At 43.3% G+C, this 18,045-nt stretch overlaps 1 protein-coding gene across 1 annotated transcript; it reads right to left on the bottom strand.

Moving 5' to 3' along the window:
- Positions 1-1,480: 1,480 nt before the first annotated feature.
- ankha (ANKH inorganic pyrophosphate transport regulator a) lies at positions 1,481-14,563 on the bottom strand. Its single transcript, XM_085286916.1, has 12 exons — positions 14,001-14,563; positions 12,521-12,737; positions 12,195-12,313; positions 11,964-12,047; positions 11,709-11,879; positions 11,484-11,618; positions 10,807-10,899; positions 10,627-10,719; positions 4,943-5,072; positions 4,704-4,827; positions 4,413-4,512; positions 1,481-2,360 (listed from the first exon to the last, which is right to left on the bottom strand). Exons 1-12 carry the CDS (start codon positions 14,094-14,096, stop codon positions 2,232-2,234), a joined length of 1,491 nt encoding a protein of 496 aa, XP_085143042.1. The 5' UTR covers positions 14,097-14,563; the 3' UTR covers positions 1,481-2,231.
- Positions 14,564-18,045: the final 3,482 nt, after the last annotated feature.

Below are 18,045 nucleotides of genomic sequence, written 5' to 3'. Positions count from 1 at the left end.
TATATACTGAATTGTCAACCCTGACGATCTAGGGTACTGGGGGAGGTTGTCAGATGTCTTTATGGCAGAAAAGAGTAAAAGCCCACTTTCTTCTGATTGGTTGCCCCTCGCCTGACATCTGAACCTGGTGCTTGTGAGCACCGCTTCCTTCGCTTGCCAGCGTTTTTATTTTGTTAATACCAAATTCAGATGTTGAAAAGAACAAAAACATTAGTTTGTAATCACAAAAGTTTTGCAAGATTCAAATTTGTCAACAGAGCCCCCCCAGATTTATGAAAACAGTGTTTGTATTTTAATAGATGTTTTAAACTTATTAAATCTCACCCCTGACACAAATGTCATATAATGAATAAAAAAAAAAAAACTAAGCTGAAAGAGTCCAAAATCCACTATAAATTCAGTTCCCTTTAGCTTTCAAAGCCAAAAATAAAACAATACAGGCCTAAAAAAATTCTGCCGTAACCAAACTTGTAACCAGTAAATTACATTATCTCAGATCCATTCATGCACGCTCTCTGACTGAGTATAATGCAGATTTAACAATGGTTACCTGCTTATTGGAGGGAACAGTAGGTTTAACTTTCACTCACTGGTTGTGTGAAACTGCTTTCATATTTCTGTTAGCAGGCATTCATGTGGGGGAAAAAGGCTGAAACGTCAGCTTAGTTTGAAAAATTTCGTTCTCTGAAAATACCGACGGCAATCTAGTGAAACTTTACTCTGTTTTCATTGACCAGAGTCCAGACGGTGACAGAGCTCTGAAGTTTTATTCTGCTACTGAATAAAAACATTTTCCATCGACAAGTTAAAATTTCAGGTCAATTATCTCAAAATATAGATATTTGAATCAAAATCTTTCCTGGGAATTATTGTTCAAATGTGTTTCTGTGGCAGAAATGAGCTTCCATACAAAAGTCTGTTTGGCTTTCCTGAAGGAATAAACACAAGATTAAGATTTATTTCACAACCAAAATGGCATTTTTAATTAAAACCCTCCAAACTTGCAGAGTAGTGGGAATATTTTACAAAACCAAATTTTCTGACCACATAACATGGACTTGTTTACACATTTAACAAGTGAAAGGCTGCTGGTTTGATTCCAGCTGAAGACAACCCCAAGGGGATTTGTATCAGGAGGGGCATCTGGTGCAAAACCGTCAATTTAAACTTGCGGAGCGACCCTGCTCCCGAGGAAGCAGCAAAAAGGTTGCTTTTATATGAAAACCCCCTTTATTAAACTTTAGCAACACACAAGAGAAGGAAAAAATAATTTTTGAAGTTATTAAACCTTCATTGATTACTTGTACATAGCCCAAGCTTCAAATAAGTACAGTGTATCGATACTGTGAGCACCCACCACTGTGTACATGACAGAAATGTATAACAGATCCACTTCAGGGGGAGAAAAATAAACATGATTTTGCAGTGGTATCTGTTAGACTCAAAGAAACAAGAAGGTAAAGCCAGTTCCAGGTAAGCATGAAGATTATTAATAAAGCAATTTATTTGCCAAATAAGAATGCCTTTACAGTATATACAGTACATATGACAGCCTGAATACCACCAGGAAAATGCTGGGCAAAACAAAAGTTGACTCCCAGACTGCATGGAAAGAGAACAATCATGACTATTTTTTTTGGCATTTTGGTTCGTTTTGAAACACGCAGTGATATATAACGAGGGATTCCTGACCCCCCTGGGCAATTAAATATACACTATGCATTACCTATATAAAACAACAATAATCTGTACACCGTTGTATGGAAAATACGATTGCACAACCCAACAAGTCCCACAGTATGTCTATATCTGAATCCAAGCAAGGCCTTGCTGCTTAATCGTCGATTAAAGAACATAAAGAACTCTTTTGGCAACTCCACCACCACTCGACAGACGCTTCCATTCTCGCCGCTGAGGAGGAAGAGCTCTCCCGTGTCGATTTCCCTTGTTTACCAACACATGAAAATGATTATTACGCCCCGCAGATTATGAGCACTGAAGATCGGAAGACGCTAACGGTATTTACATTGATGGATGAACACGTGGAGGTGCATGGCTTTCTTTACAGTGTGCGCATTAATGGTGAGGTGGTCGAGGTGAAGAAGAAGACCTCAGTTCTGTCGAGGGGACCTCTGAAACCAAAACCATACTCGGGAGGTCCCCTCTCTCCTCCAGCACCGTATGTCCCACATTGAGCTCGGCTTTACCTTCCTCCTCCACTCCCTCGGATCTCACTCCTGTTCCTCCTCGTCCTCCTCCTGGAGCTCCTCGATGGCATCCATCTGATTCCTGGAGCACACCTCGCTCATGGGGGCCGAGTTCTCGCCCTCCACCACCAGCTCGTTGGACATCTCGTTTTTCTGTGGACAAAGCAGACGGGGGAAATGGAAACAAAATCGTTGCTGTGCTGAATCAAATGAGTAAAAATGAAGCCACTGTGAGTCCAGAGGTTACAAAATCCATCCAGCAGCACCTCTAAAGTCACTAATTAACACCTTACATCTCTGTTTAATCTGGATAAAAACCGTGTAAAAAAGCAGTTTGCAGGTTTGTGCCTGATTATTTCTTGGCTGAGCACAATGATTTCACCATGAAGCTGCCTGGCTCAAACACCAGGAGGGCACAGCGTTTTAGCCAAGAAACACCACGGCCTTCTGGCTATGATCTCAGCCTGTTATGTTATCCAATTAGGTGTTTTTGTGCGGATTAATGAGCTGTAAGGTGTTAATCAGAGAGCTTTAGCCTTACTTGTAGGCAGATTTAGTTTCCTTTAAACAGGGAAAGACCAACTTTCCTTTATGTCTTCATGCAAAGCCAGGCTGACTACTGATTCATATTGAGTAGAAAAATACGATACACCATCCATGAAACGCAAAGATAAATATTCCTTTAAAATAAAAAGCAAAGCTGGAGATTGTTTATTTGCCTAAAATGGAAGAAACGCCATGTTTTCAGATACTTTTTTTTTTAATACAACATGAACACTGTGCAGCTTGCTGCTTCAACAGGATGCCGGGAGTAACAAGGTTGTTCATCTGAAACCGGCTGTCCTTACAAATTAACATTTTCCTAAAATAAACAAAGAGAATGTTATATTTCTGACAATCAGAGAGGTGTGGTCACAGAATAGCAAGTACAAGTTTATTAAAGCTGTACCGTTTTCAATTTTATTTTTTATTTTTTTTTAAAAACAAACAGAACATTAAAGGTGACACTTTATGATGATGTCAACTTGATATATATTTTTTTTAATTCTAGAATTCTGCTAGAGGAGCTTTGCATAACTTACAGCTCAAAATAATCCTTCATAATAATCATGCTGTTAGTTCGACTTGTCTGTCGTTTTAGCTCCTCCTCCTTTGTGCAAGCTTTCTACTGGTTGGCTGCTCCTTGTAAACAGAAACATTAAACAGTGGCCGGGAGTTCTGTACCTGAGGTGACTGTATTAGACTCGGTCACAAAGGCCTACAAACCGTGACCCTCGGTGACCTTCGTTGCTATGGAAAAAAAATTCCCTGACAGGTCACAAATCACAAAGAGTGCTTCTGCACTAAAAACCTCCTTGGACTGCTTTGGTAGTGAAACCATTCACCTTCAAATTAAAAGCTGAGCTTGACCTGCAACCAGTAAACTTTTATTTTGAAAGCAAACTTTGTTTCCAATTTGTATTGGACTTCACAGTTTCAATTTAATTTGTTGCTTTAAAGTAAAAAAAAAAAAATTTATATTTTGAGGAAATGCAATTTTCAAAATTAGAGATAAAATCCAAACAATCCGATGATCTCTTATGACCAATCACTCATCATCCTGTTAATACTCCGGTTTAACAGGAGGGCAGTGCGTTTGCAGACGTGTTGCTATCTTCCCAACAAACCACGGGCCACTCTGGTGTTTTAGTGACCAAAGCAATGACAAGGAGGATATATTTTTTTTTGTGTAGCGCCGTCTTTGCCAGAAGCCACTTGCCAACTGGTCTGGGAATTCAACCTGTGGTTGCTAACTAATCTCTAGGAGTGCAAGACTGAAGCCTGAGGGATGGCCACTGTCACTGACCTCACAGAGATCAGTCTGAAGCCTGAGCTTGTGGTTCACCAACATGTTATTTCAAACTTTGGCCAAGTTTCACGTGAGCATCCACCAGTAATCCAACAGTAATGAGAGAAAGCTAGGAGAAGCATAGCAGGTCCACTTTAAGCCCATGCACAGGGATAAATAAAAATGCCCAAGCCTTCTCCTCGCATGTGTGCTTTGATGGAAGGATAATGACTAAACAGGAAAATTATAATTAGTGAGGCACACGCCGCCGTCTGTTCACAGACCCATAAAGAGCGAAAAAAAAAAAAAAAAAAAAAGAAAACGCAAAAAGAGGTGTGTACTCATGTTTAGAATGACCTCAGTCCAGGTGTTCTCACCTGTTGTCGATAAACATAGCAGGCTGCTATAGCAACCATTGTGGACTCCCCTATGAAACCAGCGAGGAGGGATCCGACCCCGAGTGTGGCCCCGTGAACCCTGAAACACACACAAAAAAGGAGCAGATCAAGTTTTGAACACCGTGAACTAAACATGGACCGGTGCGGACGTGAATTTGCCCGTCAGGAGTAAAAAGTGAGAAACCGCAGCTACGTATTGCATAACTGTAATCCTGACTCACAGCGCTGACCTCTGTGAACCTCTCAGTGCTCTCTGAAGTGGCAGCTTACCCCATATAAGGCAGCACAACTAGACTGGTGATGAGGACAATGATGCGCAGAACCGAGCTGGGGGCCAGCACAAAGGTCTTTTTCAGGGTCATGAGCCATCCAGTCAAATGAGCCCGAACAGTCACTGCAAACACACAGAAAACAGAAACACTGCCTCACTTGTCCGAACGAAACACCAGTACAAACCACAGCTGGAAGCAAAAATGAAGCTGAAAGAGAAAAAAAAAGGTACGTCTTACCTGGCAGGGGGAAAAAGGAGAAAATCCTGAGTGGGACCACGCACAGCTTAGCGAAACTATCCTCCACTCCAATTACATCAACCAGGATCTTCTCTGACACATGAGGACTCCAAAACACCACAAAGCAAAGCTGTGCAGGAAACGAACAAAGACTAAATTAATTTATCCCCCGCTATGCCTCATTAGATTTCATTAGTTCATTATCTCGAAGGGCTTCGGACCGGACGCGGGCCCCTTTGAAGCTCCTACAAAACAAGCGAGCGAGCGAACGCATGATGGACGGCGTTATTGTTCCTAGAAGGCGTTTCCGAAGCACGTGCAACATTACTGTAGCCATCTCAAAGCAATTACCCTGCGAGCGGAGCATTAATAGTGTTAAACAGGACAGCAAACTGATCTGAACATGAATAATACATCGCTTTGTTTCGAATTGTAAAAACAGTTTCTCTGCACGCCGCACTTGGACTTAGATCAGAGGGGCTCTTCTATAAAGAGAGATTAATGAGTGAGGGAGGTATGTTGAGCCTAAAGCTAGAGTATTCAGTGTCACAACACAAGCGCTCTCTTTAATGTGGCAGGTCATCACAGCTAATGCTGAACACATACCGTGGTCTGGGAACAGGTCGTGTGCGTTCAGTGATTCTTTCAGCTTAAAGCATGCCTTAAAGGTCATGCAGATTGCAACGTGCAACCGGTTGAGCTGAATCCAAGTCACGCCAGAAGGATGCTGCACAGTGCAGAAAAATGCACTGCACAGTCAAATGAATTCACATGCAGAAAATAAAGATTTTTTATGCTCAGTTCCTCCCCTTTTATGTGAGCGTGCTCAGAGCCCGAAACAGGAAGACTGGGTTAACAGAGAAAGCTGATAACAGGTTATCACGCCCGTAGTTATCGCTGACTGGGTTTTTTAATGTTTTGTCTAAAAAGTCTGACCTTGTCAAATTTGCTTCATAGCTCATCCCTCTGGAGTTCCCGGAGATGCATTCATGTTTTGACTAACCAACAGCCACTCTCCATTTGTTACCAACTACAAGTACTTGCCGTCCTCCAGCTGTTTTTCAGGATTCCTGAAATGTCTCAACTTGGAACAAAACACTGATGATCTGATCATCTGACAACCAGCATGTAAATAAAATGCACTCGATCACCTGGTGTCATATTTAATCATCCTCACTTGCTGAGTCTACTCTCAGCCTTATGCAAAGCACCCAGACCTTCCAGGAGTCCTCGCTCACCTCTACTTGCTTTCCTGCTGCTTTGTGTAACTACTTCCTGTCACATGCTGTCACCCTAGCCCTCTCTGAAACCTGAATAAGTAGAGAACAGACTATTAATTCTGCTGGGCATTCCAGCTTCCTCGTACACAAATTTGGCCTTGCTGGGTGAGGCGGTGATCCACACTTTGAAACAGTTGACAAATGGAAAGCAGAATGATATAATCACACACAATAAATATCTCCAGTAGGGCTCAATCCCCACAGAGTTCACCAACAGGTGAAAACTGTAATCTAATTCAGGGTCATGAGAAGTCCTGATATGAGGTGCCCTCTGAACAGGCTGCCAGATTGTCACAGACCTAACACACCATCTTATCACTCTAAACTAGTCTCAACAGATAAATGTAAAATGCAACACCAGCTGAAAAACCCCCCCCACCTGTTACTGCTCTAGTTTTCATCGCACTGTAAACCTGCCTCTAGCTCAGCACCCATCGACCCAGATTCTCTCGTTCAGGTCTCTCTTATGCCATCTAATCTGAAAATGAATGATGACTAATCCCACCGTCACAGAGATGCAGCGAACTCTGGGTTTAAACTCCAGTCCTGTGTGGTGCACTCTGTGGTGGAACCAGAAGTTTACATATTACATTATTAATACTACATAGCCAGGATGTTAAACATGCAGTGCAGCGGATGGCTGTGAAAACTGAAGAAGGAGGGAGGATGACTCTTTTTTTCCCCCTTCTAACTTAGTGAATAAAAAAAGGTACTCATTGTTACTTCTTCTTACCAAAACTAGTGTTTACTCTTTTTAGGCACTGAAAATTACACCTCCAGATTCAGAAGAATTACACAGTAAATGTTGTGAAATTATACCCCAAGTTGCCGACTGGATTATAAAGTCCTAACTTTTTACACGCGAAAGGCGCTCAGTCTGGAGGCTTTTAAATTAAAGTTATAAGGCAACAATTTTATAATTTAGTTCGGTTCTGTGGTCGATGATAATTGCTCTCAATCGGCAGCATTTGACTCAGCTCATTTATGGCAAGGAACGAGTAAAAAGTCACTTTTCTGTTCACTGGCATGTTGAATGGAGCCTTTCAGAGTCAGTCATGATATTTGTCCCTACACACCTTCACAAAAATTAAAAACTGTCAAAAGTGCAAGATTGAATTGATTTTCTTGCCCAGTAAAAACACTTCAAATAGTAAAAAAACAACAACACCTGATGTTCCAGCAGTTGTGATCGCTCAAACCTGCCACTAGCTCAGCACCCACCTACCCAGATTCTCCCACTCAGGTCTTTCTCATGCAGGCTAATCTGAAAATGAATGACGACTAATCCCACCATCACTGCAACCAGACCACTTTATTTAAATCACTGTTTATCTATGCATCACTTTAAGCCTGTGGCTCACCATCATGGTGCTTTTCTTTGATTAATGGTCGTTTGGGTTGGAGACATAGTAAGACACAATGCTCTGCAGTAGGGCTGCCACGATTAGTCGACTAGTCACGATTATGTCGACTATTAAAATCGTCGACGACTAATTTAATAGTCGACGCATCGTTTGAAGCTTTGTAAGATCACAAAGGACGCAGGAATGAGTAGTAGGATTTAAGAGTGTAATAACGGACTGAAACAGAAGATGGCAGCACTGCATGTCCAAGGATGCCAGCTGCCGTTAAACCCCGAAGAAGAAGAAGCTGTGTCCCAGAATTCATAGCGCAGCCCAGCGCAGTTGTCAACAATGGCGGCAGCTAGTTAGTTTTAACTTTACTCTTATTATTCTTTCTGGGTCACAAAATAAATGTTTAACATATTTTCAGGCGAGAATGTAGCTGTGTAAACCTCAAATATCTGCTCAGTTTATCAAGACACCACATATTTTCAAAAGCGCTCCGACGTTTTCGGAGACGTCTGTTACCCACTAGCTCGTTAGCTAGGCGGGGGCAAGGCTAACTAGAGCCGTGAGAACACCGGACTCCCGGCAAATCGTTTTCAAACCCACCGCCGTCTTTCGCTACTCAGGTTAAATATATATGAGTCACTTAGATAACTTAAAAATGTTATTGTTTGGCTTTTTTCAGTATTTTATTTGTTCCTGAGTGAATCGGTTTGGCTGAGATTAAAGGTATAGTTTTTGCACAGCTAAAACTGTCAAGCAGACAGCTGATTATCAGAAGTGTGAGACGCTGGAGAATATACTCCGGTGTCCTGTTATATTTTAGAAAGCAAGGAGTTTATTAAACTTCACCGAAACAATCTGCAAATTTCATTAAAAATTAATAAACTACCATCTTGTCTTTATTTTTAGTTAGCACAAACACTTCAAGCTGTAAGCTAATGATAGTTATATAAGACCAGATGCTGCTGGTGCAATAAGCTGTACGTCCAATGGATGATGATCTGATTAGTCGACTAATCGCAAAAATAATCGGTGACTAGTCGACTATCAAAATAATCGTTTGTGGCAGCCCTACTCTGCAGTATTTTCAACATCGCAGGAAGTTTCAGATTTCTGATCCTCTGAACCAAAGTTTGGGTGAGGATTACTTCTTTTGATGATTTCACCTGGCGTCGCCTCACCAGTTATCATTACTTTAGCTAAAAAATTTTGAGGCGAGCAATTTATCTGGCCCGAGCGAAGCCGCCAATCTCCCCTGACTCAACCGTGGTTACTCTAAACAAGGTGAGACACCCCAGCAAGGTCTGTTTGCATAAGATTTAATTATCCGTTACGTAAGGTTAGTCACTCCCCTCCTCAGATACGCCTCGTCTACCTCCTCCAGTTGTTTTCACTCTGCTGCATTTCCTGCATGCGTAATTAATACAAGTCAGAGCATGAGGGCTTGTTTTCGACACAGCACCTATCTGCCTGTGGTGCTTTGCCGAACACACACCCTCACATAGAGGTTTACAGCTCTGGGATTCCACATCTGGTGTGCCATTCTTCTCCTCCTCTTTCTCCTCCTTAAAAAAGACCCAACCTTTGCCACAAACTTCCTGTTTTTCTTATTCAAGCTGTTAGGACAGCTAACTGAAGAAAAAGCTCATTCTCACTCGTCGCATTAATACCGAACAGAAGGCGAATATGATCAGGAAGAGCGTTTTTGCCGATTTAAAGGCATAACTGTCCAAACATTTAGCAGAGAAACAAAAACAGTGCGCAGCAGCGTGCATAATGACGCAGGAGCACTCATTATTTAGCAGAAAAGCATACCTGCAAGGGGCTTTTGAAATGTGTTAAATGACATGTTTTATGTGAATGCCCATTTTGTGATGCTCTTAAAACTTGGGTGGGACTGGGACAAAAAAATAAATAAATATAGGCCCTTAGCCTGCTCACAAATTCCACCCTAATGTGTCTCCCTGCAACCTGAAACCAAGACGGCACAGCGAAGGAAGAGTACATATGAGTCATTAAAAAGTCGATCACTTAGAACCTTAGTACAGAGCAAACAGGGTTAGAGACATGCAAAAGCCATGTTGAACATGTTTGTGCAGAACACTGAACCAGTTTTGTTGGTCATGTTGGTCTGACTGACAGCATCTTTAACCTGAGGCAAGATTAAAAGTAGGCAAACAAGGCAGGCGGCTGCCAAAAAAACAAAAACACAAAGGTTAGTGATGTTTGCACTCTCACATTCAAGATTAGTCTTTGAAAGACAAACATCAGGAAATGCTGCCAAACAGATTTGCATGTTTTCCATGTGTGAAACAGGAATACCTGGCTTGGGCTAGGAGCTTTTTTTGTCAGATGTCAGATCAGCAAACAGCACCTCACACACTAGAACTCAATACAAGCTATCAGTTAGAAATGTGAGGCAACACGTTTAAGTAATAGTGGGGCTAATTACAGCAACCTGACACAAAAGTTGTGTCAGGTCTTTACTAGACTTTTTTCCCCACATTAGACGACACTTCCTTTGTCCTTCATGTGTCCAATTTTCTCAAATTTTGGCACAACACACCAACACATGCAGAGCTTTCAGCTTATAGCTCTTTGTAAACCTTCCTGTTGGTGGAAAAAAAAAATTCTGTCTTACTGTGTCATCTTTGCCATTTTTCATATATTTAAGTTAAAGCACCGGAATAAATGATGTTTCGTGAAAAGCTGCTAGTAACAAAATCTAGCATTGGTTGTTTGCCAAGCGGTCTGTTATGTCTAGACACAACAAGTTTGTGGAGTTTGGTGCCTTTTCCTGCTTGACTGATTTATAGCTAAGTGTCAAGTGGCTTAACATTCCTGTGAAAATGGTCAGGTACAAGGACTGGACTGAAAATGATTTTTTTTAAAAAAATAAAAAAATTGCAGCCAATGTCCAAAAAAAACAAACAAAAAACCTTCTGGCAAAATTACAAGTCTGGCTCCTTGGAAGCAAATTACGATGAAGTGAGGGGTGGCTCAAGACTCTGCACTGTGCCCCCCGCATAAAAAAAAGAAAGAAAGATCTTACCGTGAGTGACAGCGCCAGACAGCAGAATGTAAACTTCTTAATATGCGACTTGGTGACAAGGCTGCCAGCGTTCAGCTTGTTGCTGGGATTATTCTACAAGTGAGAGAAGCTCATTAGTGTTCTAGACAAAAAGCAGACTTATTTCTACTGTAAACACTAGCAGGGACAGTCTGAGAATACCTTGTCAAAGGCTGGGTATACTGCTCTCAGTTCAGTCAGCCAACCGTAGGGCATGTGGCCTACCGGGTATGTGGCTGTGAGCACAGCAACGGCCTGGAATGACAAAGACACGACAGCTAGAAGTCATCAGCACATCGGCGCTAGTGCTGAAAATACCACCCGCGCCACACAAGCGGCTAAATTAATGATAGAGGCCTAACAATAGCCGACGCGAGAGGAGCACATGCGTCTCTCACTTTCCCAGCAGCGTTCGGGTTTTGAAAAAGTTTGCGACCGGCCTTGAGCTTGTTATTGTGTCCCGAACAACAATGGGCAGCGAACAGTACAGCCATGGAGGAATGTTTTCACTCAGTGTTATGAAGCCCTCAGTTTCACATGTACATGGTGAATCACCCAAACCACTGGCAGCCAGTGTTGTCAATGATTTCCAGTTCATTCTGGTAAACAGCTTTGTATTGTCTCTAGTAGTTGGGGATCTCTGTAAGCCAGAAAGCTCCAGAGGGAGTTTGTTAGCTTTACATCTGCAGTAACTTGAGGGGGGGGGGGATTAGACTGCGAAAGTCTCTCTTTACGATCCTGTGAAAGCATCGCAACAATTAGCATAGAATAGCATATGAAGCAGTTTGCAGCAAGTTCGTAATTAAAAGAAATACAATAAACACAAGTGATACGCTCACCTCTGTGGCATCACTGGTGCCCTTGAGGTCACGAGACACAAAGAGGTTGACGATGGGTCGACTGATGCGCTGAGTGGCCAGGATGAGGGCGAGAGGCCACCAGAAACTCAGCATCTTTTTGATGGTGGCGTCGCCCTGCAGGGACAGAGAGAGGAGACGTGCTTGAGACTAGTTTTATTATTACGAAACATGCAAAAAAAAAAAAAAAAAAAAGTCAGCACATACCCCCACGTCAAGCCCGCTGGAGTCCGGGATGTTGTCGTGGATGTTGCAGTAGTAACCCAGCCCGACGATGCTGAAACGAACCAAAGCACCCATATACAGCGAAAGTATCGGGATGAGTAAGGGCTCCACACATTCCAGGTTACTGTGCAGGAGAATGGCCACGAAGACGATCTGCGGGAGAGGAGAGCGATCACGTAACACGCTCACGGGTGAATTAAAGTTTGATTGAAAGCGAACGCGGGTGTGTCTCGTCACCTGAGCCACCACGTCAGAGATGGATGCAGAGCCGACGATAACGCTGTACTTGTGCTTCAGAAGGATCCCTGCATGAATCCATGCCTTCAAACAATAAAGAGAGGTCAGCTCGAGACGCAAAGCGGCATTTTGCCCATTTTTCTGATCGCAGCCTGATCGTATATTGGTGTGTTGTAGAAAACAAAACAGAGTTGATTAAAACCCGCCTGGTACGTTTAAACCAATGCTTACCATTGCATCCAACAAAGGGAACGCAGCCAGGTACAAGAAGGCCTTCCTTGTCTTGTGCCCCACAGATTCATCCACATGGTGGAGCTTATTAATAATGTAGTATCCTAAATCTGTGTATGCTGCAGGAGAAAAGGGGAAGGGGGCCACAGGTGGGTGAGAAGAGGTTAATGAGAAGATTTCTTCCCACGCTCGATTGTTTTGTGAAAGCTGCAGTAATGAACTCTTTAGGTCTGGCGCGTACAGACACACAAACACCAAAACGTTGCATTTTTAGGATGCGGTTTAAACACTGTCATCAGGCGTTCACAAACAACCCTTAAACACACCTATCAAGATATGCAGGATGAATGCGATGGCCCCGGCCGCCACCATGCAGAACACAGCCTTCCTCCGGTCCCGCTTGCTGTTGACAAACACCAAGCCCACATTCTTAAAGTCGCTCATTGGGCCGGTGAAGAACTTCATCAGGGAGTAGGCCAGACCGTAGCTGGCCAGCATTTCCACTGCATCCTCTTTGACTGTGGCTATGCCCCTGTTGAGGGCCTGGAAAAGATATGGCATGGAGGGAGGGAGGGGAGAGGAGAGGAAGAGGTGAGACAGCACGTGAGGCATGACCAGCCCGCATGAGCGTGACTTGGTCTAACTTTATCTCTAGCCAGACAGCACCACAGCCCTTAACAGTCCTTCAATAAAAAAAAAATTGTTTTAAAAAGTAAAACACACAGAGGAATATGTGCCTGTCCTTTACAAGCGATCACACACAGTCACCCTGAGAAAACACAACTACAGCTGCTTTCTCTTTTTGCAGGACTCTGTGCTATTTACAGAGCCATTACATAAGCTTAATCCTGACATCTCCAAGCCTCTATGTGCGTGTGTGTGTTTTTAATTCTCACACTATCTGCACAGGCTCTCTGGGGTAAAAAGCAGCCATGAGATCACTCATTTGGCTAAGAAAGGACAGGAAATGTCCAGACAGGAAATATGACAATTAAAGGAAAATGTTGGGTGCGTTTTAATCCGTTCTCTATCATCTGCAAGTGGATCAGATTGGTAAATGGTAAATGGCCTGTATTTATATAGCGCTTTACTAGTCCCTAAGGACCCCAAAGCGCTTTACATATCCAGTCATCCACCCAGTCACACACTGGTGATGGCAAGCTACATTGTAGCCACAGCCACCCTGGGGCGCACTGACAGAGGCGAGGCTGCCGGACACTGGCGCCACCAGGCCCTCGAACCGGCAACCTTCCGATTACAAGGCGAACTCCTAACTCTTGAGCCACGATCGCCCCGATTGACTGATAAATGACAGGAAAGAGGCGTGCTGTTAATAACACTGACAGCTCAGTGCGTTTCACGGCAGCAATGGCGACATTGTTTGTTTTTTTCCAGAATAAAAAAAGGAAGAAGAAAAAAAACATCAGGCCCTTCGTGTGGGTGAGAGATCCGCCTCTTTTGCTAAATAATGTACATAAACCTAATGGATGTCTCGACAGTCACATACACGACACCCCTCACGGCTAAGCTAGCCGCAGTTGAAGCCCCAAACCAGGGGGACTAAACGAGACTCGAAATGACTGGTGTCAGCTCGGGGAAGCGGTCGGTGTTTTCTGGGGCCATTTAAAAAAAACGCTAAATAAATAAAAGATGCTAGTTGACACACCGAAGCACTCTCCCCGTCACAGCGGCGGAGTAATAAAACGGCCGTTAGCCGCCGCTAGCGAAGCCAAAGCTGCGGTGCCGTGAGTCTTCCTACCCCCCTCCCCTCCCGTAACCTGAAAACAAGCCAGCCGGAGCCGTTACCTGTTCTCCGAGGTCGATGGCAACATTGGTGATAGCCAAAGGCACCAAAAAGCGGATGAGAGGCCAGTAAGGGCTGAGAGATGGAAACTCCACCATAGTACAAGCCGGGATGACAGAGCGAGGGGCATCTGCCTCGGTCGATGAGGAGGAAAAAGAAGAAGATTAGCGGCGAGGAGAGGCAGTCGGAGCACCTGTGTTTCTGCCGTCGGAGGGGGGGTTAAGTGGGGCAGCGGCGGCGGGAGGAGCCGGGGCGCTCCGGTAGCGGCTGCGCTTCACGAGGTTGTGGTGCTGCTAAGAGGATCCGAAGGTCAATGGAAATCTCACACCGGCGCATCTTCCTTGCAAATCGTCATCATCAAGGGGGTGGAGAGGAGAGGGGAGACGCGAGGTGACATCAAACAAAAAAAGGAGGGGACTGGGACGAACCGAGGTGGAGATTCGGATTTTTTATTTTATTTTTTTTAAAAAGAAGGACACGCGATAATCCGGAGCAGCTCGGCTGGATTATCAGTTTCCGACAGCGTCGTGTTTGATTTCACTGCGCCTGTGCTGGGGCAGTCCGGCTGCTTTTCGACCCTCCCAGAGGCTGGAACCCACTGCTGCCCGCACGTGGGCCTGGCATCCCGGCCGTGACGTCACCGCCAAGTATAAATCTGGCTTTTTATGACAGCGGAGCACGCGACACACAGGAGAGCTAGCAGCAGGGGGTGGTTCGGTAGAGATGAATAATCAGTTCACAACCGTAAAAGAAAGTAAATCTAACTGGACTCTGGAGGGCAATCACATAGTAAAGCAATCATATACACCTACGCATGTCAGGTGTATCTCCACGAGGAGAGTTTGGTCTCATAAATCCTTCTATGTTGCACATTAAACCTGCTTTGAAGACACTTAGGTTTACGCAGCATAAACGGGTAAACGTACAAAGACATACACTGCCACCTGCTGGACAAAGACATTTTAATGTGCAACTGGATGAACAGGGGTGTACCAACAGCATTCTCATGGGGTGCCACTGGCTCACTGTGTAATATATGGGATGATAATATTAATCGAATATGGTGTTTGCAAACGTAGTCAACATTTGATTCTATTTAATGCACTATCTAGTAGCTAATTAGCAATTTGTTAGTTGTATGATCTGTTGTAGTGTCTAAATATGATTCAAAACAAATAATCACATATAAATTCAATATAATACACTCACTTTCAGAGTGGACCCTTTAGTTACCAAACGTGAGTCCAAGCTTGATCATGTTCAGCAGAATTTTACAGACAAGTTAATGAGCAATTTGTGACAAAACTGATAAGAGGGGAAACATTCCTCTAAACCAGGGGTGTGAAACTTAAGGCTCAGGGACCAGAATAGACTCAGCTAATGGTCCAATCCAGCCCACTGGATCGCTCTGGAAAATGTGAAGAAGAACCCGTCTCGAATGCCAGTCGTACTATACCAAAGTCATTAACTGATTATTTCTTTATAACAACAAAAACTATATATATTCTCTGCTCAGTCTGAACAATGAACTTTCATGAATTTTATCTGTAGTTTTAAATAAAAAATAATCTCTCACTGCAGGATTAAAGCAATAAAAATATGAATGAATCAATATTTGTTATCCAGTAAAATACTGCATATGGTTCTGTGTAAGGAATACCTTTACACACTCTCTCTCTCTCTCTCTCTCTCTCTCTCTCTCTCTCTCTCTCAGATAAAACTGAGGTTATTGTATTCGGCCCTGAAAATCTTAGAAATATGGTATCTAACCAGATTCTTACTCTGGATGGCATTACCTTGGCCTCCAGTAACACTGTGAGGAACCTTGGAGTCATTTTTGACCAGCATATGTCCTTCAATGCAGCTATTAAAGAAATGTGTAGGACTGCTTTCTTCCATTTGCGCAACATCTCTAAAATTAGAAAAATCCTGTCTCAGAGTGATGCTGAAAAACTAGTTCATGCATTTATTACTTCAAGGCTGGATTATTGCAATTCATTATTATCAGGATGTCCTAAAAACTCCCTGAAAAGTCTTCAGTTAATCCAAAATGCTGCAGCAAGAGTGCTGACAGGGACTAGAAAGAGAGAGCAGATTTCTCCTGTTTTGGCTTCCCTTCATTGGCTTCCTGTTAAATCCAGAATTGAATTCAAAATCCTGCTCCTCACATACAAGGTCTTAAATAATCAGGCCCCATCTTATCATAATGACCTTGTAGTACCATATCACCCTATTAGAGCACCTTGCTCTCACACTGCAAGCCTACTTGTTGTTCCTAGAGTATTTAAAAGTAGAATGGGAGGGAGAGCCTTCAGTTTTCAGTGGAACCATCTTCCAGTTTGGATTTAGGAGACAGACACTATCTGTACTTTTAAGATTAGGCTTAAAAAATTCCTTTTTGCTAAAGCATATAGTTAGGGCTGGACCAGGTGACCCTGAATCCTCCCTTTGTTATGCTGCAATAGATGTAGGCTGCCGGGGGATTCCCATGATGCATTGAGTTTTTCCTTTCCAGTCACCTTTCTCACTCACTATGTGTTAATAGACCTCTCTGCATTGAATCATATCTGTTATTAACCTCTGTCTCTCTTCCACAGCATGTCTTTATCCTGTCTTCCTTCTGTCGCCCCAACCGGTCGCAGCAGATGGCCCCGCCCCTCCCTGAGCCTGGTTCTGCCGGAGGTTTCTTCCTGTTAAAAGGGAGTTTTTCCTTCCCACTGTCGCCAAAGTACTTGCTCATGGGGTGTCACATGATTGTTGGGTTTTTCTCTGTGTGTATTATTGTAGGGTGCACCTTACAATATAAAGCGCCTTGAGGCGACTGTTGTTGTGATTTGGCGCCATATAAATAAAATTGAATTGAATTGTGTGATAGGCCTCAGCCTCTATTGATCTTGTGCTCGGGGCATGTTCCTGTGCTGCCATGATTAGTACCTCTGAGCTGTCTTTTTTCAGTCCAGCTTTGTCCAGCCACTGGTTGGATTTCTGGATGCCAGCCACTTACTCTATCTACCAGTGGTACATACCGTGCAGGGGCCTGTCCTTCCATCATGGTTCTTCTCATTGTTCCTCTTCTTTCTCAGGTTTCTGCTCCCTGAAGTATTCTCTAAGCAGGCGGTCTGTTGTGGCCATCTTCGTGATGTACTCAAGTATGTTCGGGTGTTCGTCTCATCCTGGACGGTCGTTTTGACACTGACTAATCCTTGGCCACCTTACTTCCGCTAAGTTTACAGTCTCAGGGAGGTGGACTTGGGCTGAAACCCTCCATGCATGGTCAGGAGCTTCCTTGTCTTGATGTCAGCGGCTTCTATCTCCTCGTTTGGTCAGGTTATTATCCCAGCAGGGCATCTAATCACCGACAGGGCTTGGTCTTCCCATTCAGCTGACTCTTCAGGAGGCTTTGGTGGTTCACACACATGTGATCTTTCTTTTTAAACCTAATCCAATAGTGAGAGGTGCTATGATGTACGGATTGATGACAGTGACAAAAACACAGGGCAGACAGTCTCTGCAATCCCTTTAAAACTAAAGGCTCCTGATAAGGGGGAAACATTTCATTTTATCATATTAATATATTACTCCATATTAAGCTGTCAAATTTGGTTACTTTTTATTTAAACACAGTGTCTTAGTATTTATATTAACAGACTCAGCTTCACTATAATCAGTCCTTTAATTAACTGTGAAAACCTGTAACACAAAGAAAAAAAAAATCTATTTTTGCCACTTTAGTCCAGGACATATGCAGTTAAAAGGAACAGGGCTGTGCGATGTGATGCTTTTTTTTCCGCATGGAAACAGAACCAAACCTTGAGGTCACTTTACTGGCTTTGGTTTAAGGTTTTCAATCATAGTTAATTAGACTTGCTCTCATTGTCTTTTTAAATTCCTCAGTTTTCTTGCTTACTTTGTTTAACCTGTAATGTCAAGACTCGTGACTGCAGCCCTGCCTGAGTAATCCTCAGTCAAAGAACACAAAAGTTGTTTGTGCCTTTGATTGGTGCCTGAGGGAGGCTCTGCGGTGGTTCTAAGAGTTGACACAGCCAT

This window comes from Mchenga conophoros, linkage group LG9 (assembly GCF_057382185.1).
Source record: "Mchenga conophoros isolate Kocher_MC1m ecotype Shallow Benthic linkage group LG9, M_conophoros_male_GT1.1, whole genome shotgun sequence".
In the NCBI taxonomy this organism is placed as follows: domain Eukaryota; kingdom Metazoa; phylum Chordata; class Actinopteri; order Cichliformes; family Cichlidae; genus Mchenga; species Mchenga conophoros.
Note: the sequence above shows the minus strand (reverse complement) of the source record. Positions and strands in the feature narration are given on the sequence as shown.

Coding starts and splice junctions, on each gene's coding strand:
- ankha (XM_085286916.1), bottom strand. CDS start 14,096: ATGGTGGAGTTTCCATCTCTCAGCCCTTACTGGCCTCTCATCCGCTTT. Junction 10,720..10,806: donor TATACCCAGCCTTTGACAAG/GTATTCTCAGAC, acceptor TCTCACTTGTAG/AATAATCCCAGCAACAAGCT. Junction 5,073..10,626: donor GTCTGGCGCTGTCACTCACG/GTAAGATCTTTC, acceptor TTTCCTGCACAG/CTTTGCTTTGTGGTGTTTTG.